The sequence below is a fragment of the Diadema antillarum genome, unplaced genomic scaffold, assembly GCF_040938485.1.
Source record: "Diadema antillarum isolate AM-2024a unplaced genomic scaffold, OU_Dant_1.0 scf00000029, whole genome shotgun sequence".
NCBI classification, from domain to species: domain Eukaryota; kingdom Metazoa; phylum Echinodermata; class Echinoidea; order Diadematoida; family Diadematidae; genus Diadema; species Diadema antillarum.
In genome coordinates this window covers 5,060,676-5,085,398 of record NW_027270918.1, presented here as the reverse complement: position 1 = coordinate 5,085,398, position 24,723 = coordinate 5,060,676, and the positions used below count along the sequence as shown (strand labels likewise).

Here is a 24,723-nt window from a genome sequence, read left to right as displayed (position 1 = left end):
AAGTTGAAGGTCTTTTCAAGTCCTCTTCTCTTTATATTCTATTGATTTTAATCCCTCATAAGTCAAAATTTTTTCCAAGTGGAAGCTATTTTTTCGGTCCAAATAGATTTGACTTATGCAAGGTTGACTGTATTTCATGCAAACCAAGGAGTATCCAGTGATTGTGATACATTAAGCACTTGTCTCTGATTCAAGGAAGGATGATGGAAGCATGGTATGCTTTAGAAGTGAGATATTTAAGAATATGTACATTACAGAATAGCAGGTTAATCTTCTGTACAATATGTCTCTACAGTCTAGCAAAGTTTGTACATCATTATGTAGCCATAGAAGATATGTGCAGTCGGGCTCTTCTTGCTGGTCAAACTAAGTTGTTTGTAGTCTAGGAAAGGAGGGAAAGTGTCCAATACAAGTGTTATCACATTGTTACCATGAAACACTTGTAGGCTGTACCAGTATTTGGTCCCAGGGGAGGTGTAAAGGAGTTTAGTAAAGTGGGAAAATATTTGATATTTTTGTTCTGTTAATAGTCACATTAATACATGTGGACTGATCTGTTATTCAGTGTCAGTAATGGCATATGGCCATAAATAAACTTTCTGTAAAGACCAACCAGGCATTCATGTGTGTCTTTTAGTGTACACCACTGTCAAATGTGCCCTCTGTGCTTTATTGCATAAGTCAATTAATCTCCTAAGTTGATGGTCTTTTCAAGTCCTCTTCGCTTTATATTCTACTGATTTTAATCCGTCATAAGTCATGCTTTGAGGAAACATTGTTTTTCAAATCTGTGTAACTTTTATAGGTTGTTCTTATTCTGGACATGTAATGACTGAAGTTGCAAAGAAAATGCCGAGCTGTGATTTGATGTAAATTATATGACAAATCTATACACATGTAATTGTTTTTCTTTCAAATGACCAGTAGGTACATTATTGTACAGCCATGACTTTTGCACACAAAACAGTGACGGGAACTTAGAATTTACTCACCAATCCAGTAGGGAAAACCGCTTGATATTCAATCACCACATGAAATGCAAGCTACATATGACAGGAATGGAATCGCGAGAAATGCTTTCATAGTACTGTGACATTTGGCAATTTATCTATCAGTTTGGGTGGGTTTGTGCATTTGAGCAGAATATGCAAAGTTAGGATGCTGTCGACTGAGTTGGGCATGTGAACATGGCACATAAAGAATTAATTTCCTGTGTGGTTGGTTGTGAGTACCTGCAAAACACGTACGTACTACATGTACCATTAAATGACTACTGCAGTGCAACTCTTATCAATCATACTCAGAAATCTGAGGTTGATTTATTGCCTTTTTTTTTCCAAACATTTTACATCTTCACATTTGTACAAGTTTATCATGACATCTACACCCAGGTACATGTGCATCTGTAAGTATAAAGGCAAATACCATCCATAACAAGGTCACTGGGGCCTAAAAATTGTGCTTGTCATATGAAAAATCCTCATTCAATACAGTACAATCCTGTCATTCATGTTATGTAATGGGAATTCATTCTTTCTTTCTTTTTTTTTTGTTATCTGCTTTTGATTTCCTTGTGCCATAGAAAAGAATTTGCTTACCACGTATATTGTCCAGGGCAGCATGAAACCCAGACTGGTTTAAAACACATGTGCTATAAAATGTCTTTCTTTCACATCATTTCACCAGATTTTATCACTTCTGTCAAAAGATGCAAATTTCTATTTCATACCAGAAAGAAAAAACAAAAATATGGCAGATGGTGAGTAACAAAAAAGTTGGGGGATGCATATGCTTGAAAAAGGAGAATTTCAGGATTTTAACCACTAGGTTACAATCAGTTACTGTTTTGTAACTTTTTTATGCCAGGGAATTTACCTTTCAGTATTCACTGTCCTTGGATTTCTTCTGCATTATAGACTTTGTGGTTTCCCCACATATCAGATTTTATATGTTTTTCAATTTGAAACGCCAGTTCCTTGGAATTCCTTTCTCCACAAATTATACCAATTATACAAGTGAAAAGAAAATACTTTCGAGGGAAGGTGAAATAACGTAAAACCAGAAACATTTGTGGCACAAAATTTTAGTCGGAGCTGACAGCATTTTCCACAGAATGAAACTCTTGTGAATTGCCGACCATAAAAAAATTACCAGTATACTACATGCAGATAAATTGTGCACACATAAACTTTTACATGCATTTTACTTTCGCGAATCTTGGCTCCTCATAAAGTTCACAACAGTTTCATGCAGGCAAAAAATTCTGGTTTGTTCAGTTGCAGCTGTAAGCATCTTTTTTCTCTCTCTCTCTCCCTATGGATGTATGAGAGAAAACAGACGTCGAGATCTATACTTTTGTAAATGCTACGCAACGCACTTTTGGTCTTTGCAGCATTACCGAAATATTACACAAACTTGGATATTTGAAACATATACAACTGATTAAGAGAACAGCAAGTTTTGAACATGCATATAGCGTGCGCATTGCATACATCGAAGGACCACCGAATGTCTATCAATTCTGTGACTTCTGAGAACAGACGAATCAGTATTAAGTTATGTGATGATGCATAAGCGCAGGGACCAGCACAACAATGACAAGTACAACTTGGGCATTGCTGGTTGGCTTCAAATCACCAAAGATTTCTCTAGATGCTCACAGATATGGAAAGTGATAATATATAATAATATGAGCAGTTTTTTTTTTCTTTGAACAATCAAAGCTTAACACTATGTCACAGAAGAAAAATGAGCAAAAAATCTTATGGATTACACTGGAAATATTTCAAGACATAAATTGCAAGACCATTTGTAGCTAAAAAACAAAAGCTGGTAAATACATGCATATACTGAAATGTACCCGGTACTTCATACAGATATCATTGGCAAGTTTTAATAGCATGTCTTTTTTTTAATATGTATACCAGTATGTACATGCATATATATGACAACTACATGCAAACATCATATGAATACCAGGGTATGTAGAAGTAATGTTCATGGGTCCTATTAGTGCTAAAAAAAGATCTTGGATATAAGTGATATAGGACTCCTATGTCACTTATATCCAAGATCTTTTTTAGCACAAACTGAAGAGTACATGCACATCTTGCTTTGCACTGGTAAATCATACAACTTCACAAATGTTGTACATGGTATTACTGGCCCATTTTCTGGCATCTTCTAATATGACAGACCTGTAGTTGAGGTGACACATTTCACACCATGTCCCTATGTTACCTTTTCTCCTCAAATCCATAATACAACTGGAGTAATATTTGCATATTCCCTGGGTTAAATGTTATCAGGGACAGACCAGGGCCCCATTTCATAAAAGATGTTAGGATAGCATCTCTTGGTGGAATGGCAACTTCCAATAGCAATAGCCAATCAGGAAGCTGGATTCTTGTCATTCCTATGACAATTGCCATTCCAGCAAGAGTTGCTATCATATCAACTTTTCATGAAATGGGATTGTACCCAGTGGCTGGCACTTGCTTGCAAAACTTGTGTTCTATTCTGCAACTGTTCAAGTGACTGTAAAATTCAAAATACATGTACAGTCAACAACTATACAAAAGCATGATTTCACAAGTAGGTAGGAATTGCAATAGTCTATTAAAAATAGTCTTGGAACATAAATACTGCAAATCTCGGCTAATACCTGGAACAGTATCATCTCACTGTGGTCAATATCTCTAAACTACTTGTCACTGTTTTGTCTACACGTGACAGGTCACCTTTTTTATACCATTGATGTAAAATGTACTGGGTGCAATGAGTACAATAAACACCTTTTTCATGAAAGTTACATAACTTTTCCATTACTATTTACACATATGAATACTTTCCGTGTTTCCAACAACTTTCATTTCTTCTGTCAGCCTCATTAATTGTATTATAGAATTTTTATTTATCAACTTGGCAAATATATCTAATACTTCCTTTAAATTCAACGACCAGAAAGTTCAGTTTCCACCCACATCAAAGGATTTTGTGGACCATAATGTGAAAAGTGTTTGTGTAAAATTTCATCAAAAGAAAGCTCTTTTTCTAGTCCCAACATGTCAGCTATACGTATCACGTAATTGCTTTATACTCGTTTATCCTACTGAAGGACACAGTGCATTTACCTACCATATGCAAGATGTAATTGATATTCTTAACCCTCTACACAGACATGTAAGTACATACATTTACCCTATCATGCACACATTAATAGTTTCATGTGGTAATCTGTCCTTTTTATACCATCTACCAACTCCAGATTTAGTGCTGTGATAGGTGAAACTTGCTACAGTCACTATGACAAGTGATCTTATATCTTCAAAACATGACAGATCCCACAAACTGCACGCCTTACAGGAGTGACAAACTGCCTTACTACGACTGGATAGCTTCGTACTCATCACTGTTGGTCCTTTTTTTAAGATGAACCCTCTATCAAGTGAGGCTTTGGTATTTCCATTATTACAGGATTAAGATATCCTTATATATCCCAACAGACTGTCACATAGCTTGAACACAGGATGCGTGTGTCGAACATGGGATGTACACTTGCCATGTCCTGTAATATGATACTTTGAGTGAAGTCCAGCACTGCAATGGCTGATTCTAATCTAAACACTCCCCGCCATCTATGACCTCAACATTTAATAAGAATTATAAACATCCAATAATTGGTTAATATTTAAAAAAAAACTCACTTAAATGGAGGAAAGGGGACACATGGCCACAGTGTATTCTTGTTACAAAGAACACTGATATCACAAACTCTTGTTACATAAGAAAGACATTTTTCTTCCCCCTAAGTTCTAGTTCTTGCCCGTTGGAAATGAGTCCCGAGAATACTCGGGCAGGTGTCTATGGGAAATGTGCGTTATAGCAATATTAGTCAATCATCAATGGCTTAAAACCTTGCTATAATAAAATTTAATACAACAAAACAATTTCACTGATCCGAAGGAGTTTGTTGTGATGGCAGTCCACTGTACAGTGTACCCTGTAACCCTACACGTAACATGGTCCTTGTAGTAGTGGACAGGGTCTAATTCACATAATTATCGTCTCCTATACAATGTATTCCCATATAAAGAATGGTGGAAAATTTCCACAAAAATGTCTGAACTACTGCACGCTACCTCAGACCCATTTCACATCGCAAAAATATCCCCATGTGATTGCTTTCACTAGGCTACATGTAGTGGTGTGACTGCAGCATTTCAGTATACTTCATGCAATGATATTCACATCTTCATAGCAGTTGACAATCAAACAAATAAATGCCTGACATATCCCCAGTATTTAAGGATCAGTCATATACTTTTTCCTTCCATTCATTTGTGCAGGTTTTTGTTTTGGCTGTAACAAGGTTATGTCATGGTGAATACATTTCAGAACAAAAACAAACAAAATTTAATGTAAGACAGACTATTAAAAACTAATTTAAAAATCTTTTCATCATACTTACCTTGTCCTTTACCACCCCCTGCATTTCTCTTTTCATTACTCCCCCCCCCCCCCCCCCCCTTAAAATGTCACAGAAACAAATCAGGCATTTGATAAATTAATTTGGCCCTGCAGAGGAATGAAAATAAAAGTCTTTGACAATCCCGACGTTTTTCCACACTTTGCACTGCACAATTAATTATTTCACTGAAACTACAGAATGTTCACTTCATAAAATACCTTGCGGGGATGCAATATCAAAACCATAGCACTCTTACGTGTGATTGTATTTCTAAAAGCATATTGCACTGTTATTAACTTAACAAGAACTAAAATTATGAGAATAAACAACCACAAAACTGCCTTCTAAAGACCAAAGTTTAAATGATTTTGGAAACACACAATTGTCCAGTCAGTACTTGGGCGGCAGGAAGTCAAGTAAATCACTTTACAGATCACAGATGGTAATCTATCAGCTTTTTCAATCTCTTAATCCTGCAAACCAGACTGGAAATTTGAAAATAATATCTCTAAATACAGTCCAACCTCAGTACTCTGGCCATCACTTTCCCCTGATCTTTCTAATACTAATAGACATGGATTGGCACACAATTGCCTTTGCATTTTCAGTTGGAAATACTGTTGCTAGAGGGAACAAAGACCAAGAGAAAGGTGTATCTCTACCCAAATTCTGTTTCATTTCCATATCACTTGAATAATATAATATGCAAATATCATGTAAATCATTACGGTAAATAGAAAATTAACAATGCCTTACAATGTACATATCCCCAACAAATCTTGCTTAAAGTGTCATGTTTGAGCATATCCCACTTATCTGGACAGGCACCGGTCTCCTGTCATGACCGGACAACTGAGGTTGGACTGTACATCTGTTTATAACCAGACTAAGGCCAGTTCCCAGCCTGCATTGGGTACGGACGTATAAGGAGAATCAATTTCAGAACAACATTGGCTCTTGTGAATGGGTGTAGTGCACCATTACGCCAAATCTTAGCAGCGTCAACTCTTGGATCACATTAAGTCATAAAAGCCTAACACATTCATTCCTCCCTATTACAAAACATTGAGTAAGCAGTGCTTGAGTAAATCTATAATCAGATATGGTGTAATTATCATACATGGTATTCAGAATATGTGATGGTTAAACTTACAAATGTTCTTATTATACTATGCAAAGTAAATCCACAGATTGAAATTCTACATGGTAATAAAAGTCCAATTAGCCAAAACATATATTAGTGAGTATATATTTTGCTGGCTATCATGAACATAACCCTATGTCTCATGCATCACATACAAGACAAAGAGTAGCATGAATACAATGAGCATCAAACACAAGTGAAGACGTGATAAAGCATGACAAGAAGATATAATCAGTTATATTTGCATCAGTCAAAACAAATAAAACAAAGGCCAGCAAAGCAAAGTACTGCTTATACTACATCAAAAAATACAGATGATATCATGTCCCTCTCTCCAACTCATTATTTAGATACAGTACAATGAACCTGCTAAAGATAACTGCAAGTTTAAAGTGTCGATTGCTGTAAAAGTGGAAATTTTCACACATTTTGCGCTACCAGAAACTAGCGCACAAATAAAAGCACACAAATATTTTTGCTTGTGATATGTAACACTATCTAATGTTTTGATAGCGCGGAATTAAAAACATGCACAAATCACTATACCCGGCCGAGCGCAAAAAATAACTTGCGCGAACATAACCACTTTTACAGTACATTACTTGTTTGTGATGAATAAGCCAGGGGGAGGGGGAGACAGAGTTTGCTAGCAGTGACCTTTGATGTAGCAGAGTCTGTGACACACCTGGCTTTGATGCTCTGTGACAGTCCCTCATCTCTAAAGTGATGACATCACAAAGATAAAACTTTCATAAGAGATCTGGAGGATACTGTTCAGGAAATGTCAGCTCACTGGAGTGTGGCATGCCTTTCTGTCCTTTAATTCTATTCTCTCTTTTTTATGCCATTCTCAAAAGTATTATTCAAAACTGAACAAAACAATATTCAAATCAAACCAGCTGGCTGAGCAGAATATGTAAGAACTTAACAAACGCATCTATGGGTGGAATGTAATGACTCCATGTTCACATAAAACACATGGATTTCTCTAGAACAACAACACAAAAATATATCAATTCCTAACATGGGTCTCCAACAACACAGAGCTACCTTTAATAGTGCATATTTCAGTCACTGATATTGCAGTAGAAGCTCCTCTGCTTGTCTCCGTACTTCTTTCTCCTGCAAAGAAGATAACAATTCATGGAAAGGAAAATTATTTAAACAAAAAATGATTATTTGTTCAGGGGAACAAAATATCAGCATTATTAATCAGTCGCAACTTCTTTTTGAGACCTGTGTTGCAAATTACATACCATAACTCAAGACAATATTGCTATGATGTTGTGAGTCACAGCAGTTCCTTGCCTATTTTTCAAAGTGCAGTCTTACAAATGTTCTGAAATATTATGTGTTTTGATGAATATACCTTTGATATAGAATAATAAATATCCCAGTAGGAGGGGGGGGATTAAAAAAAAAGTGATTATGATGATATTAATGATACAAGATTACTATACAACACACTAGAGTATATTTTATCAACATTGCATTCATTTTACGACTATCAGTCATAAAACATGATTTAAGACAGTTATGGTAGCAACAACACACTTTACGTTCTACTGGAGAATACTTTTTGCCATCACACCATTCCAGCTAGTTGGTTTGACTGTGATCTTTGGTTTGTTTTCTCACTGGACAGAATCTGAATTTCATATACGGTGTTCCAAACTATGAAGAAACACAACTACATCACAATGTAAACATGCACAAGAAAAATGACGACTTACTTTATACCTGAGTAAAATAGTTCTGTGTTAGTACAAAAAAAGAAAAGAGAAAAAAAAATTCTATCCCAACTAAACATGTGATCAAATTGTAAATACTTACATCAACAGTGGAAATGCACTATGTGAGAAACAATTTAATACAATCTTCATTATTACTAAAGAAGAAAAACATATTGCAGTAAAAAAGGCAGTATGCATAATGCACGTGGATTTTCTTACCTCAAAGCTCTTGCCCGGAAAGGAAATTGTCTTTTGCAAATACTCTACTGCAGCATCCGTCTCTCCTTTTGCAATGCAGCACTGGGAAATAAATTTATCATGAAGAAGACAATATTAAACTACTAAAATATAAGTCAAAGATGTCAATACTTTACAAGGAAATATTTTGGATTTATTTACACCCCATTGTTTATGTTAAATCTCAGAATATCTTTCCCTATATTGAAAAGTGAACTGGCACATCCTGGTGCCTGAAAATCCATTTTGAAGTCGACGCTGATGCTGATAACCCTGGTATTTTCTGATTGCATGCTTCTGTGTCTGCCCAGATAAATCAAAGATATCACACACTTCTAGTCTCATCACAAATTTCAAAAAGGTAGAAACTATCCCACCATTGGTCTGAATATAATGCATACAATTCCCAAACATTCTACATATAATGTAGCAGATGAGGTGTTAAGCACATTCATATGGGAAGTGATGGTCACACTTTTATTAAAGGGACTGTACAGTACTGGTTCAGGTGAGGATTCAGGTTTATAACATTTTTTGGTAAGATAAGGAGAAACCTCTTATGAAATACGACAGAGCATGTAATTTCAAGAAGGATTCAACATTTACATAATGAAAATTGGCCTTGAAAGGGCTGAGATATCCAAAAAAGTGATCCTAATAAAATTGACAGGCCACGATTTTTATTAGGATCTCTTTGTTTTACCTTGTTTTTAGATATCTCAGTCATTTCAAAACCAATTTTTATCAAATAAACTTTTGATTCCTCTTAGAATTGTATGCTTTTTAACATTTCATGGCGTGGTTTCTACATATCTCGCAAAACGTTACAAGTTGAATCCTCACCTCAACCAGCACTGTACAGTCCCTTTAACATGGCATAAGGATTGGTAATGGTCATTCCCAGAAGCATTTGAAGAGACAGTGAAGAGACACTGTTCTACCAGCACCTGTATTTATGGAAGCAGGTCTCCTTTGTGGCACACTTGAATCAAAATTGGTCGAAATTGCATCATCACTTGACAGATGGCACTTCTCTCATGCTGGTCGTTTACTAATACCAACGAGGGTGCAGGTATTGCATACAATTACAATGCGCACAACTGATTCTGACATATGTTACACAAAGCAAGCATCCATTGTATCACACAGGCATCACAGGGGCATCATACAATCACTTTGCCTTTTTACCTTTGCCGAGTAGAACGGATTCAGGTTTGAAAACCCAGGTTGTAATTCCTCTGCCTTGTTAAACCAGATGAGGGCATCATCTACACTAAGGCTCTGTGGCAGTGAATACATCATTATCGCAGCCTTGCGCTGCATCCATCCCAGGTTTGCGATCTAAATACACCAATGGAAATAAAAACCCAATATAGCAACATTGATCTATCATGACTATACCAATAATGATCGTTACTTCATCTTACTATAATGATTTTTTTTTTGCCGAAAACTAAACTAGCAACAGATGAACCAATCAACGCATAAACCGAATAATCCTTAAAGGGAAGGTAAACCCCAAGAGCAATGTGGATTGAGTGAAAGCAGCAGCATTAGTAGAACACATCAGTGAAAGTTTGAGGAAAATCGGACAATCGATGCAAAAGTTATGAATTTTTAAAGTTTTGATGTTGGAACCGCTGGATGAGGAGACTACTAGAGGTTATGACGTATGAGTGGACAACAATACCAAGAAAATATAAAGAAAATTCTGCAAAAATCCATTTTTCATGAAAATTACAAATTCCATCAACTTGATATTGACATATGTTAAGGGTAGCAATTATTCCCCCTGCTTTCTGAAAGTGGTTGGTCCACTGCTCTTTCATAATTCTAGAAAAGTGAATTTTTGTTGAATTTCCTTTATATTTTCTTTGTATTGTTGTCCACTCATACGTCATATCCTCTAGTAGTCTCCTCATCCAGCGGTTCCAACACCAAAACTTTAAAAATTCATAACTTTTGCATCGATTGTCCGATTTTCCTCAAACTTTCACTGATGTGTTCTACTAATGTTGCTGCTTTCACTCAATCCACATTGTTCTTTGGGTTTACCTTCCCTTTAACCCGTTGAAGACGAGTCCCGAGTATACTCGGGCAGGTGTCTATGGGAAATGCGTGTTATAGCAAAGTCAGTCCGTCCTCAACGGGTTAATTTTCCTGCAAATACACATTCTTTGCATGGCATAATGTAAAAGTCCCACAGTATTCCTTCTCTGCCTTCCTTCCTTTGCATGAATGTATATGAGTTGGTTCACAAATTCTCAAATGGTCATCACATTTATTTCAATTGTCCAATCATACTCATATTTTGTCACTGTCTCTATTCCCAACATACAGGGCTGCCTACACAACATGCATCTCAGGAGCCGATAATAATTTTGATATCAGGGAAGTTCTGTCAAAATGCCAAGAAATAATCTATTTTTTGAGGTAAACTTCCTGCAGACTCAGACACTTGGCATCTTTGCAACATTTCCTTTAAAAAGAGAGAGAAAAAAAACAAGCGCAGTTCCTCTCAATATGAGATACAGAGTGTCATTTGTGCCAACACATGTTGACAACAGAACTGTGCCTGTAGCTCCCATGGTTAAACATTGTATTCAGTAGTGTTGTAATTCTTGGTTATCTCCTTGACAAGCTTTCATAATGAGTAAACATGTCATCAATCAAAGGCACTTTAAAGGCAACCCCTTGCATGAATCATTCTAAATCAAAAGTCTTTTAGCTTGGCAATGAAAATTAATTCCACAGATTGTGAGTCGTTTGTTGGACATGTTACTGTATAAGCTGTTATTTTTGCGAGGGTTTAATTTTCGCAAATTTCGCGAATCACAGTTGGATCGCAAATCTAACAACATGCGATAATGTCGCCATGCACTAAGGTAACAATGCGTTTAAGATAGCGTTGGTGTCTCGCGAAAAAGTCTGTGACTTCTTAATTCGGGAAAATATCTGTACGCGAAAATAACAGCTTTTACAGTAATACATACACTAATATGCCACAAGGATCATCAGGATGGCAAGGCTTATTTTGGGAGGGAAGCCTTTCACAACTACCATTCACATTCCCCCAGTTGGTAATCAGCTTAGGCAAAAGGCACAAGTGCTTGCAGTTAGCAATAGATTCATGCATGCGCAATTATAACAATTGATTGTGCTGACAGTCATCATATCACATAGAATCTGGTACTCTGACACACACTTATACAGAAGTCAAAAAGCTGACACTCTTTTATATGCATGCTTGAATATTTGAGGCATCTGAGGATACTAAGGGATGTTGATGTAGGGCACATTCAAATTTCTGTAATTTTTCATTCAATTGTTATACTACAACCATAAATTTAAACTTAAATGGAGGATAGATGCTCTTAGCTGCCACGGAACCCGTCAGTACCTCTGTGTGTGTGTGTGTGTGTGTGTATAATAATATATTCAGGTTATTCTACATGGCTACTATGCAGGCTTGCACACTAACCCATATTTTCTGGTCCGACAGACAGGTCGGACCAGTAGGCACCCAGTTTTTCCACTTTTTAACTGGTCCATTCCTGAAAAAAGTTACTGGTCCGACAGTGATTTTTACTGGTCAGGGACCACTGGACCAGTGCCAGTGTGCAGCATTGCACTATGGCAGCATGTAAATGCGTGAGAACAAGCTAATATGGAACCAACAGCTTTACGTCCCCTCTGAAGGACTAGGTAATGAGGATGAACTGCCTTGCCTAGTGTCACAACCACTGCTGCCAGTGATATTTGAACCAGGGACCTCACAACTGAGAGTCTATGGTCTAATCCACTGAGCCACAGAGGCTCCTTGATGACTATCTACAATGCATTACTTACATTGAAGAGGAATCTGCCATACAGGTGATTCAGATAAGGTTCTCTTGGCTTCAGCTCAATAGCCCGTTCCATGTGTGTCTGGAAAAAAAACAAAAAATTAGAGCATAGATATCTCTTTCAGGATTGATTGCATTGAGGTCTTGCTATACAGTATAATCTTCAGAAATGCAGCAAAACTTCATAACACTGTTCTTTATACAGAAATAGGAAAGACTGATGAATAGAGACACGGCAATTATTATACAAATATCAGATAAAACAAACTATGTGTCAACTTGGAGGATCTCACAGAAGTTGCCTATGTCAAAACTAAAATTTATTTTTCCAGTGAAGTACTGTGTAGGCATTTCTAGGGATACACTATAGCAAGGTTTGTCTATACTTAAATAAGAAATACACAGTGATACGTACTTATCCCGATAACTGGTATGCACTAGCACCAAACTGCACACAAAGTTATCATTTCAAACCTGGAAAATAATGCGGGAACCTTAAATTACTGACAGAGTGTGTCAGCAAACTCCCTGTCTCTGTCTTGGTAAAAATAGATACAACACATCATCACAATTGCCCATGATGTATTATTGCATTGGATGCTAGCATTGCAGAGCAAAATGGTATGATGATGCAGATATCGTCGGGGCTGGTACCTTGTACTCCTTGCCCAGAGCGGCGGCCTCTGTGAAGGAGACCCAGTCGGTGATAATGCCTTGGGTGATTGCATAGTATTTGTGTCCCTCCGCTACCTCCTCGTTCAGCTCAATGACAGTTTTCGCATCATCTCGGGCTGCACAGAAACAGAGATTGACTGCATTCAAGTACCAATTCGCCACACATTCATGAAACATATCACAATATTTCAATTCTCCATTCACTCTTAAAATATATACCTCTGTTAAAAAATGCCCTTGTTTACAAGACACAAGACATGTATTAGTACATGGAATTGTTGACTTTATAAAACTTCATCAAAGGACATCAATAACCCCTTTGGAGTCAAAATTTCTAAGAAGGATGGACAAAAGCTAGATATATTTTTGCAATGGCACTCCGGGGACAGCTCTGACTTTGTATGTGTGTGTGTTGGCACAAATAGCATCAAATTCTAAATACGTACAATCAATTAGATGATGCATTCATCACTTTAAGCTAAGTGAGTAATTTCACAACAAAAACCTTCTTCTGCACTATCATGCATCCTTTAATTTAGACTTTAAACAAGATCACTTTGATTAAGTAAACAGACTCAACAATTTTACAGCATTTATCATTGTACAAGGTATGTCATCTTACATTGGCATTTTTGTTTTTGTTTCATATTTGAAACAAGAGACCCGCGGGTCTAGCGCTCACCTGAGTATCGCAAGTTCACCTTTCACGCAGTCACTAATCTGATTCATTCACAGCTCTACCAAAATTTGACTAGGTGTTATGTAAATAGGATAGCTCAGTGCCCTAATGAATAGGAGCCCTGCCTGGCAGTGCAGCATAACTGAATAATAGATGCCCAGGCCTGAATGAACATTGGAATGCCAGTGATATACCCACAGTCCTGCAGTTAAGACAGCATGCTTTATACTTCACTTCACTACCAGCAGCCAGACTACAGAGACACACCCAAAAGGTAACTCCAATCCAGCATAGTATATAACAGTGGCGACGAGGGGAAACTGAACACCACCACCATGAATTTTGGCCGCATTGGGGAATATAATCCTGGAACTGAGGATTTTTCCACCTACATTGAAAGATTTGAGCAGTTTATGGTGGCAAATGATGTGCAAGAAGGGAAGAAAGTTGCAGTGTTTTTGAGTGTCATTGGTGCAAAAACTTATGCACTTTTGAAGAGCTTAGTGAGCCCAGATCTACCCGCCCAGAAGAAATATTCTGAATTAATTTCAGCCTTGACCACCCACTTGTCTCCTCAACCATTGGTTATTGCGGAAAGATTCAAATTTTATCAGCGTAATCAGCATTCACATGAATCAGTGTCAGAGTATGCTGCAGAGTTGAGGCGTTTGTCCGACACATGCAAGTTTGGTACATTTTTGAAGGAAGCCCTGAGAGATAAATTTGTTTGTGGTCTTCAAAGCACAGTCATTCAGAAGAGGTTGTTAAGCGAAGCGAATCTCACATTCGACAAAGCACTGGATCTTGCATTAGCCATGGAGCTTGCTGACAGAAATACATGTGAAATGAAAGGAGAAGCTGTTCGAGAAAGTGAAGTCAAGAAAGTCAGTGGTGGCTACACTGGATTCCATTCGCGTGGACCACCAAGGAAGAGAGAGCAGCAGTCGAACTTCTCAAATTCAAGGGAGAAAAGAGAGTGTTATCGATGTGGAAAAGGTGTTCACAATCCAGCAATGTGTAGATACAAGTCGTACAAGTGTAACAATTGTGGAAAAGTAGGTCATTTGGCTGCAAAGTGCAAAAGCAAATCAACTAAGTATGTTGCATCTGAATCATCCATAGATGACAATTGTGAAGTCAAGGAAATGCACACACTGGGATTGTTCACTGTCTCGCAGAAGTCCGGTGAAGATGCGCTCAAGGTTACAGTTGAGATTAACGACAGACCACTGGAGATGGAAATTGACACAGGTGCATCAATGAGTGTCATCCCAGCTGATCTTTATCGCAAGAATCTGCAACACGTCAAATTGGAAAAGTCTGCATACAAGTTCAGGACATACTCAGGAGATGCATTGCCTGTATTGGGACAAGCACAAGTGAAAGTACGATACGCCGACCAGATCATATCTGATGTTGTTGTAGTGGCGGATACTACAGGCCAACCAGCAATTTTTGGAAGGAACTGGTTAAAAAGGATCAAAGTGGATTGGAAGTCACTGTTTACTGTTTCTCCGAAGTCACTGAAGGATGACTTACCGGGGATCCAGTCAAGACACAAGGCAGTGTTTGAGCCTGGACTTGGAACCATGACAAATCACAAGGCAAAAATCAAAGTGAAAAGTGAAGCACATCCTCGCTTCAACAAGGCAAGACCTGTGCCATATGCATTGAAAGAAAAAGTGGAAGCTCAACTCGATAAACTTGTCGACCAAGGAATACTCATTCCAGTTTCACATAGTGAATGGGCAGCTCCAATCGTAGTTGTTCCCAAGACGGATAACTCAGTTCGCATTTGTGGTGATTACAAGACAACCATCAATCCGGTGTTGGATGTCGACCAGTACCCATTACCAAATCCACAGGATTTGTTCTCAACTCTAGCTGGTGGATGCTATTTTACCAAGCTAGACTTATCACAGGCTTATCAGCAGATGATTCTGGAGGAAGACTCTCGCAAGTATCTGACGATCACCACTCATCGTGGACTTTATCAGTATACGCGACTTCCATTCGGTGTTGCAAGTGCACCTGCTATCTTCCAAGCCGCCATGGAACAAGTCTTGCAAGGACTGGATGGAGTTGTTTGCTTTCTGGATGACATGCTCATTTCAGGAAAAACAGAGTCGGAACATTTGGAGAGATTGGATGCTGTACTCCAACGTTTGGAGCAGAATGGTCTTCGACTTAAGTTGGCCAAATGTGAGTTCATGAAGCCAAGTGTAGAGTACTTGGGCTACATCGTGGATGCTGAAGGACTGCATCCCACACCAGAGAAGGTGCAAGCAGTGAAAGATGCACCTAAGCCAAGGAATGTGCAGGAACTACGTTCGTACTTGGGCATGTTGCAGTACTATGCTAGATTCCTGCCAAACCTGTCTTCTATGATTCATCCACTGAATGCATTGCTATCAAGCAGTACACCGTGGAAATGGACAGTTGACTGTGACAAGGCATTTGAGGCTTCAAAGGACCAGCTAGCATCTGCTCAAGTGCTTGCTCATTATGATGCAAATCTCCCTCTGTGTCTTGCATGTGATGCTTCACCATACGGGGTAGGAGCTGTCTTGTCCCACATCATGCCAGATGGAGAGGAACGTCCGATCGCTTTTGCATCTCGCACATTGACCAGCAGCGAGCGGAACTATGCACAGCTAGAGAAGGAAGCACTCTCACTGATATTTGGAGTAAAGAAGTTTCATCCATATATGTATGGACGACAATTCACCCTTGTGACAGATCACAAACCGTTAGTAACGATACTTGGACCCAAGACAGGAGTTCCAACTATAGCGGCAGCTCGAATGCAGCGCTGGGCACTGATCTTGTCAGCCTACAGCTATGACATCAAATACAAAGGCAGCACACATCACAAGAACGCTGATGGCCTGTCTAGACTTCCTATCAACGTGGATCATGCTGATAGCATAGAAGAGAACATTTTCCATTACACACATGTAAATGAACTGCCTTTGACATCTAAGGAAATTGCGGTTGCCACAGCCAAGGACCCAGTGCTACGACAGGTGTTAGAGTACACCAAGAGAGGATGGCCCAGCACAATCTACGATGAACATCTTAAACCCTACTTCTATCGTCGACATGAAATGTCAGTGGAACAGAATGTTTTGATTTGGGGATTAAGAATCATCATTCCTGCAAGTCTGCAAACTCAGATGTTGACAGAACTACACGATGGGCATATCGGTATGAGCCGTATGAAGAATCTGGCACGCAGTTTCTTTTGGTGGCCTCGTTTGGATCAAGACATTGAGTCACTTGCAAGGAATTGCCACATTTGTCTTCATACGAGGAATCAACCACCAACAGTGCCACTTCACTCATGGAAATGGCCTTCAAGAGTTGGGAGAGAGTTCATGCAGATTTTGCAGAGCTAGATGGTCAGCATTTCTTCATACTTGTTGACGTTTATTCAAAATGGATGGAAGTGTATCCAATGAACACTACGACGACTGGTGCAATGATCGACATTTTGAGGCACATTTTCGCCATACATGGTCTTCCTGAACAATTTGTCTCAGACAATGGACCACAGTTCATTTCTGCCCAATTTGCTGAATTCATGAAAAAGAATGGTGTGAATCACATCAGAGTTCCGCCATATCACCCTGCATCCAATGGAGCAGTAGAACGCTGTGTTCAAACCTTGAAACAATACCTTAAGGCGTACAAGCAGAGTGGACTGTCGATCCAACATCAGATTGCCAATTTTCTTTTTGTTTATCGCAACACACCACATTCACTGACTGAACATACTCCAGCTGAGTTACTACTGAAGAGACAACCACGTACACGCATGAGCCTCATCAAACCTTCCTTAGCAGAAACCGTGGAGAGAAAACAGGAAGCAATCAAGAAGAGTCATGACAAAGGGAAAACCAGTGTTCGGCACTTTGCACCTGGTGATCATGTTATGGTTCGTTCATTCAGAGGGAAGGACAAATGGGACCATGGAGTAATTTTGCAGGCTTTGGGACCAGTTGGATATGTTGTTCAAGTGGGTGATAAACAACGTCATGTACATATTGATCACTTGATTAGGGGAGCATCGAACATGCAATCTACAGTGACAGATGATGAGGAGGATATCCCCTTTTCACACAATGTGCAAAGGAAAGACAATACACCATGTAATCAACCTGAGGAACCACCTGCACCTCAGACTGAACCTGAATCGGCACCAAGCCTTCGCAGATTCCCAGTCCGGAATCGACGGCCTCCGGATAGATTGGATTATAAATAATCGCAAAGGAAAAGGAGAGCATGCATTGTTTGTTATGTTTTCCCAGGAGGATCTTTGAGTTATGCATGCAAATCACTTACTTTTAGTTGGGAAATGATTGTTTATTTTGGATGATCAACAAACAATCTGATGAAGGAGGAGTGTTAAATGTAAATAGGATAGCTCAGTGCCCTAATGAATAGGAGCCCTGCCTGGCAGTGCAGCATAACTGAATAATAGATGCCCAGGCCTGAATGAACATTGGAATGCCAGTGATATACCCACAGTCCTGCAGTTAAGACAGCATGCTTTATACTTCACTTCACTACCAGCAGCCAGACTACAGAGACACACCCAAAAGGTAACTCCAATCCAGCATAGTATATAACACTAGGCATTCTCAAGTAGAAGATGAAAATGTACAATAAGGGCCCAAGTTTTTTAAGATTCCTTAATTTGGGGAGATTGGGGCCCCCTGGGGCCCTCTGGGTGGGGCATTGTGCCCATTTTCATAAATTGAGATCCTGAGCCCCTAGGGATGCTACCTGCCAAGTCTGACGAAAATACATCATGAGGTTTTCAGGAAGAAGATGAAAATGTACAATTCAGGCCCCCATTTGGACCTTCCCAACCACCCCCCCCCCCCCTGCCCCCAAGAGGGGCACCCCTGGATCTCCTATGAACAAACTTGAAACTACAGTCATTAATGTACTCACTCATAGTATTATCTTAGCTCTATAACTTCTGATTCTAGAGAAGATTTTTAAAGATTCCTTCATTTTGAAGGTTTGGGCCCCCCTTGGGGCCCCCTGGGTGGGGCATGGTGCCCATTTGAACAAATTGAGATCCTAACCCCCTAGGGATGCTACCTGCCAAGTTTGGTGAAAATGGGTCATGGGGTTCTCAAGAAGAAGATAAAAATGTACAATTTAGGCCCTATTAGGACCCCACCTCACCCCCTCCCCTGGGTCCCAAGGGAGGCACCCCTGATTCTGCCATGAACAAACTTGAAACTGCAGTCATCAATGTACAAACTCATAGTATTAACTTAGCTCTATCACTTCTGGTTCTAGAGAAGAAAATTTTGACAGATTCCTTAATTTTGGGGCGTTTGGGCCCCCTGGGGCCCCCTGGGTGGGGCATGGTGCCCATTTTAACAAATTGAGTTCCTAACCCCCTAGGGATGCTACCTGCCAAGTTTGGTGAAAATGGGTCATGGGATTCTCAAGAAGAAGATGAAAATGTACAATTTAGGCCCCTATAGGACCCCACCTCACCCCCTCCCCTGGGTCCCAAGGGAGGCACCCCTGATTCTGCCATGAACAAACTTGAAACTACAGTCATCAATGTACTTACCCATAGTACTAACTTAGCTCTATCACTTCTGGTTCTAGAGAAGAAGATTTTGACAGATTCCTTAATTTTGGGGGGTTTGGGCCCCCCTGGGGGCCCCCTGGGTGGGGCATGGTGCCCATTTTAACAAATTGACTTCCTAACCCCCTAGGGATGCTACCTGCCAAGTTTGATGAAAATCAGTCTTGGGGTTTTCCAGAAGAAGATGAAAATGTAAAAAGTTTACGCACGACGCACGACGGACGACGGACGACGCACGACGGACGACGCACGACGGACGACGCACGACGCACGACGGACGCCGGACGAAGGGCGATCGCAATAGCTCACTTGAGCCTTTGGCTCAGGTGAGCTAAAAAGGGAAAATTTTGTGATGTGACCTACAATTGTAATTCATGACAAGAAGTCGCAGATAATGGTATTGATGTCTCCTTCAATCTCTGATATGACATCTCATAGATCTTCACAAAAATGACCAAATATGCCTTACCTTCAAATACAAGTCTCCTTCTTTCTTCATCATTCCCTTGTACTCTGCAAAACTCTGAAACGAGCACTTTAGCTCTGGCCAGCCGCCAAAGGAAATCTGTCTTTGATGAAAACTGTTGTGTAAAGAAAGAATTGCAGACATATAAATGTTTGTTTTTTCTTTTAAACAAAATTAATTCAGAAGTCTATAGTGATCACCATGGGTGCTAAGGAAATACTAATCACAAGTACAGAAGTAGAAATGGTTCCTACACTCATGACAGTTGTAAAGCACATACAAAAGCAATATAAATTGTGGCAAAATTGACAGTAATAATTATGACTGTGGTTGAGATCAACAACAGTCCATCACTTACTTTGTCATCTCATGAGAGAATTCAATAAGAAAAACAAACAAACAAACAAACAAACAAACATATTAAGCATTTTAAATGAGGAACATGAGAAGGCTTTATACACATCTCATTTGAAAAAAAAAAATCCTTTTTCTCTTCATTGATATAGTCTTGCCAAGAAATCTGATAAGTTGTATCCAGGATTTGGAAATGACAGAAAGAAAATCATAAGCTATAATTTGATTTGTTAAAAAAAAAGGATACTTTGTATTTATTGGGATAGGTCAAAGACTGCAATATAATGTTGTCTAATTGTGACCACCTATAATAATGATAAATGTACAGTCACTGTTACTGCAGAAGGCAGATCTTACATGCAGTGACAGCCAACAAACAAATGTTGTTGTAAGATCAAGGTAAGACCACCTACAGTAGGCCTAGTACTATTAAGTAAGTATTCCTGTTTGCGACAAGTTGCCTATTGACAGCAGGGCCATTTTATTCGTTGATGAAAAGGTCCAATCAGGTGTGAGAGTTTGTACCCTCACTGCCCTTTACATCTGCAAGTAACTCTCCCTTTTGTTCTAAAGTGGACACACTTGACGCTCTTTCACTGTTTTGTTAATAAGTAAAACTGCCCCTGCGGCAAATAGGCACCCTGTCGCAAACAGGGATAATTACTCCGTAAATGTTTTATGCAAATCCTTCTGACACGAACCCAAAAGAATTTAGCATTTTCTATCAATACCAATCTTACCTGTGATTCTTTGGCAAGTAGTCTTCTGAGTGCTTCTTCATGCTGAGTCTCGGATCCAGTGAACAGTTCATCAATCTCCGCCAGAAATGACATCAACTCCTCCTGGCTGACTGAGATGCTCTCAAACCCCTGCCCAGAACCCTTCCCCAGTTGTTGGAAAGGTGACGTGAATCTGTTTGAAATACAAGCAAGAGACTAGGGGCGCTGCTTACACCTATTCTTTCAGTGGTACAGGTCTGCTCTTTTTGTTTAGTTTTTAAAGACAACAGGAAGTCATAAGATAAAGGTGTGAATGTCACATGAACCTGCTAATCACAGTATCCTCCCTCCCTTCCTCCCCTCCCCCTGTAGTAGCCTACTCTAGAGACAGAGAGGCTTTTTTTTTCAAGTTTATTGAAATTGAGTCCCTTATTTGCAATTATCAATTATCATCAAAGCTAATATTAAATCTTTTTGCAAAGTGCACTGCCAACCTCTCTACCAAAGGTGACAGAATTATCATCTCGTTGATTGTGGTCGCTAACCTGGAAGAAGAAGACGAAGAGAGGTTTAGATATCTAGATAAAGTCCCATAGGCTGTACAACTACAAGTGTAGGCCTACCATTGTTTAGTACAAATCAAACTGGCAGTGAAATTATTACACGTACAAAATTTACTAATTTACTGTACCAAAGTAAGTGGTAAGAGTCTGTGTCTGTGATTTCTCACATATGTTCTTTATATCATGCAGCATGATCACAAGATAAAGTTCTGTTATTAACTTTAATTGCATCTTTCCATTTTCCTTATTCCATGACACAAATGAATAAAACACTGAATAAACCCTCATTAAATGTGTTTATCACTGCTGATCTGTAGCTGGTTTTGTACCTCAAATCAATGTTGAGCAGATTCAAAATGTAAACATAGATAGTCTAGACCTCTCACTCTCAGTTACACAAAGACCTTTTCAAGCAAAGTCAAGTTCTAGTTTCTATCTGATCTGTCACCTGCTGCCATTCTATTTGTTACTTTAGCAAGGTCAAGGATCTTCTCAGATGGATTGGAATTGTCAATTGAAGCAAACAAACAAACAAACAAACAAATCTTCCATTCTATTAAATGTATAGGTCTATTGCTCATGCTGCTTGTTTTGTTATTAAATCAAGATGAGTTAACAAACTAATTCTCTTACCCTTCATTAGCTTCCTCAAAATCAAGATCCTCTTCATCAGACGAACTGCCTGTGGGACGCTCATTGTACCCAGTTACACTATTCCCTTCTCGTTTGCTGATTGAACTGTCAGGCCTTCTGGCATTCCGAAGAGTCTGCACTGTGTCCCCATCTATTGCATCTGGTGTAAGTAGACTTCTCACTGCCTTCCACTCTCGCTGCAGGTCTGCTACTGCCACTCTCAGCTGCCGGAGTTCTGATGCAGACGAACGCGCAAATATGCTTTGTATAATGACTGAAGTACTTGCACCTACAAGCACTCCTATACCAAAATCCCTCCAAAACATTTTGGAAAATGTGCCCATCAAAACAGCGGGGGCAGTGAGACGATAGAATGGTGGTTATATATCGGCACCGCTGCCGACTGACCGGTGAACAAACAAGAACAAACAAGCGAGCGAGTGATGCGATGACGGGCAGGCGATATCACAGCAGCTAGACTAACAACGCTCTCGCGATCTCTCGAACAAAACAGGGCGGCGATGAGATGAAAATTCTATCACTGGCTCACGCTCAATGCACCTTATTTTTATCTTCATGAACGCAACTTGAACTTGTCGGCAGATTTACTGGTACCAGTCGTTTACGATATTCACTACCAGTATGTAAACGGCTTATTTTCACAAGATAGAGACGTATTTTGTCGGATCCCGTCGAAAGAGATGATAGAGGAAGTGATGCTCTCCCGGCATGGACTTGTACTACTAGTATACCACGGACACTGTACTGGATCACGGATCATCACAATCATGGAGCGATGTGATGTCTATACTCCGATCCTAAGAGTATTACTACGAGCACAGAGCTAACTACCAGTGTGCGACGGTGCGACGCTGTTTGTTTGTTTGTTTGTTTGTTTGTTTTTGGTTTGTTTGTTTTTGTTTTTTATTGTTGATCATGCATGATCAGGACGTCTTAATGACACAAAAAGAGAAATTTCAGCGTGGAGTTAATGAAAATTATTTGAATGCAAATGATGAAAAATTAATAAATAGATACTAGTAGATGAATTAATATCGGGATAGATATTTATAGAGAGATATATATGTAGACAGACAATCGGACAAGATAGGTTGATAGATGAATAAATAGCATAGATAGTAGACAGTAGATAGTATAGATAGATAGATAGATAGACAGATAGATAGATAGATATAGACATAACATCATGGATACAAAAAGGATTATGGATTTGGGATATGAAAAAAAGAACGTAAGGAATACTGATCCGAACTGTAGTTCAATAAAATTTCATTTCATAAATTCCATCGTGACTTGAATGAAAAGCCTGCTATGAGCTGGAATTTGGTGTGCTATTGAGTGTTCAGCAATGTCAAACAAAATACAGATATGCCTACATATTTAAGTTATCTTAAGAACAGTAATTTGAACGCAATTAAAAATGGTTGTGAAAGGTCATTGCAAAAACAGAGAGAATTACAATAACTGATATTGAACAGAGGGGGTTAATGCAATAGGTATAAAATCCTGTCGAATTATCAAAACAGCATTGAAATAACAACTGGGCATTGTTATGTTGATGCAGTTTTTTGTTCAAAATCAACTTCTCAGAAGGTCATTGTTAATGTTATGATTAAGATTAATTTTGTAGCCTACTCTGTTTAATGAGAATTCTTGGAATTTGTGGGCATGATCTATTTTTGTACATTAAAGGGATCGTATAGTTTTGGTTGAGACCTAACTTTAGGTTTCTAACATTTTTGGTGTGATAATGAGAAACCTCATAATTATGAAATATGAAAGAGCGTGCAATTTCAAAAGATATTCAGCATTTAGGCCTATTTGATGAAAATTGGTTTTGAAATGGCTGAGATATCCAAAACAGAGTGATCCCAATAAAAGATGGGACCCATCTTTTAGTTATATCGCTTCATTTGTTTTAGGTTACTTTGTTTTGGGATGTCCCAGCCATTCCAAACCGATTTTTATCAAATAAGCTCTGAGTTCCTCTTAGATAGTATCTCTGTGCTCAAGTGCATGGTTTCTTGGCATTGTGCAAAAAGTTAAAAGCCAAATCCTCATCTGCATCAATACTATACTCTCCCTTTAATTTCAGTGTTTTGGAAGTAAGAAGCAGAATTAAACCAATAATCCAATTGATTCGTTTATCCCGCAGATTATATTTTTATGATAGAATGAAAAAGGTATCTTCGGAGATCAATGCAACATGGAAAATCATCAAAGAGGTCCTAGGTAAAAAGCCTGATTCTCCACCAACGGATGATATCACATTAAATGGCATCAAAATAAATGATCCCAATATGTATGCAAACTCATTTAATTCATTTTTCGTTAATATCGGTCCGGAACTTGCCACTAAAATTGATAATACTTCTGCTCATTTTTACAGATTATCTCTCTGACCAAAATCAAGAGTCTTTTTATTTTAACCCAACAAGTCCCGGTGAAATTATCAGTACCACCAGATCTTTAAATAGCTCTAAATCTTGTGGTTTTGACAAAATAAGTATGACGCTTTTTAAAGAAATAGTTTATCCACTCGCAGAACCGTTAACCCATATATTTAA

The 24,723-nt window shown here is 38.8% G+C and overlaps 1 protein-coding gene across 1 annotated transcript; it reads right to left on the bottom strand.

Moving 5' to 3' along the window:
* Positions 1 to 7,685: 7,685 nt before the first annotated feature.
* On the bottom strand, positions 7,686 to 22,520 carry LOC139738444 (regulator of microtubule dynamics protein 1-like). The gene is made up of 8 exons (XM_071649070.1): positions 22,136 to 22,520; positions 20,961 to 21,132; positions 19,870 to 19,981; positions 13,084 to 13,220; positions 12,434 to 12,511; positions 9,773 to 9,925; positions 8,567 to 8,647; positions 7,686 to 7,736 (listed from the first exon to the last, which is right to left on the bottom strand). The coding sequence occupies exons 1-8, from the start codon at positions 22,477 to 22,479 to the stop codon at positions 7,686 to 7,688; spliced, it is 1,128 nt and encodes a 375-aa protein (XP_071505171.1). The 5' UTR covers positions 22,480 to 22,520.
* Between the last annotated feature and the right edge of the window lie 2,203 nt (positions 22,521 to 24,723).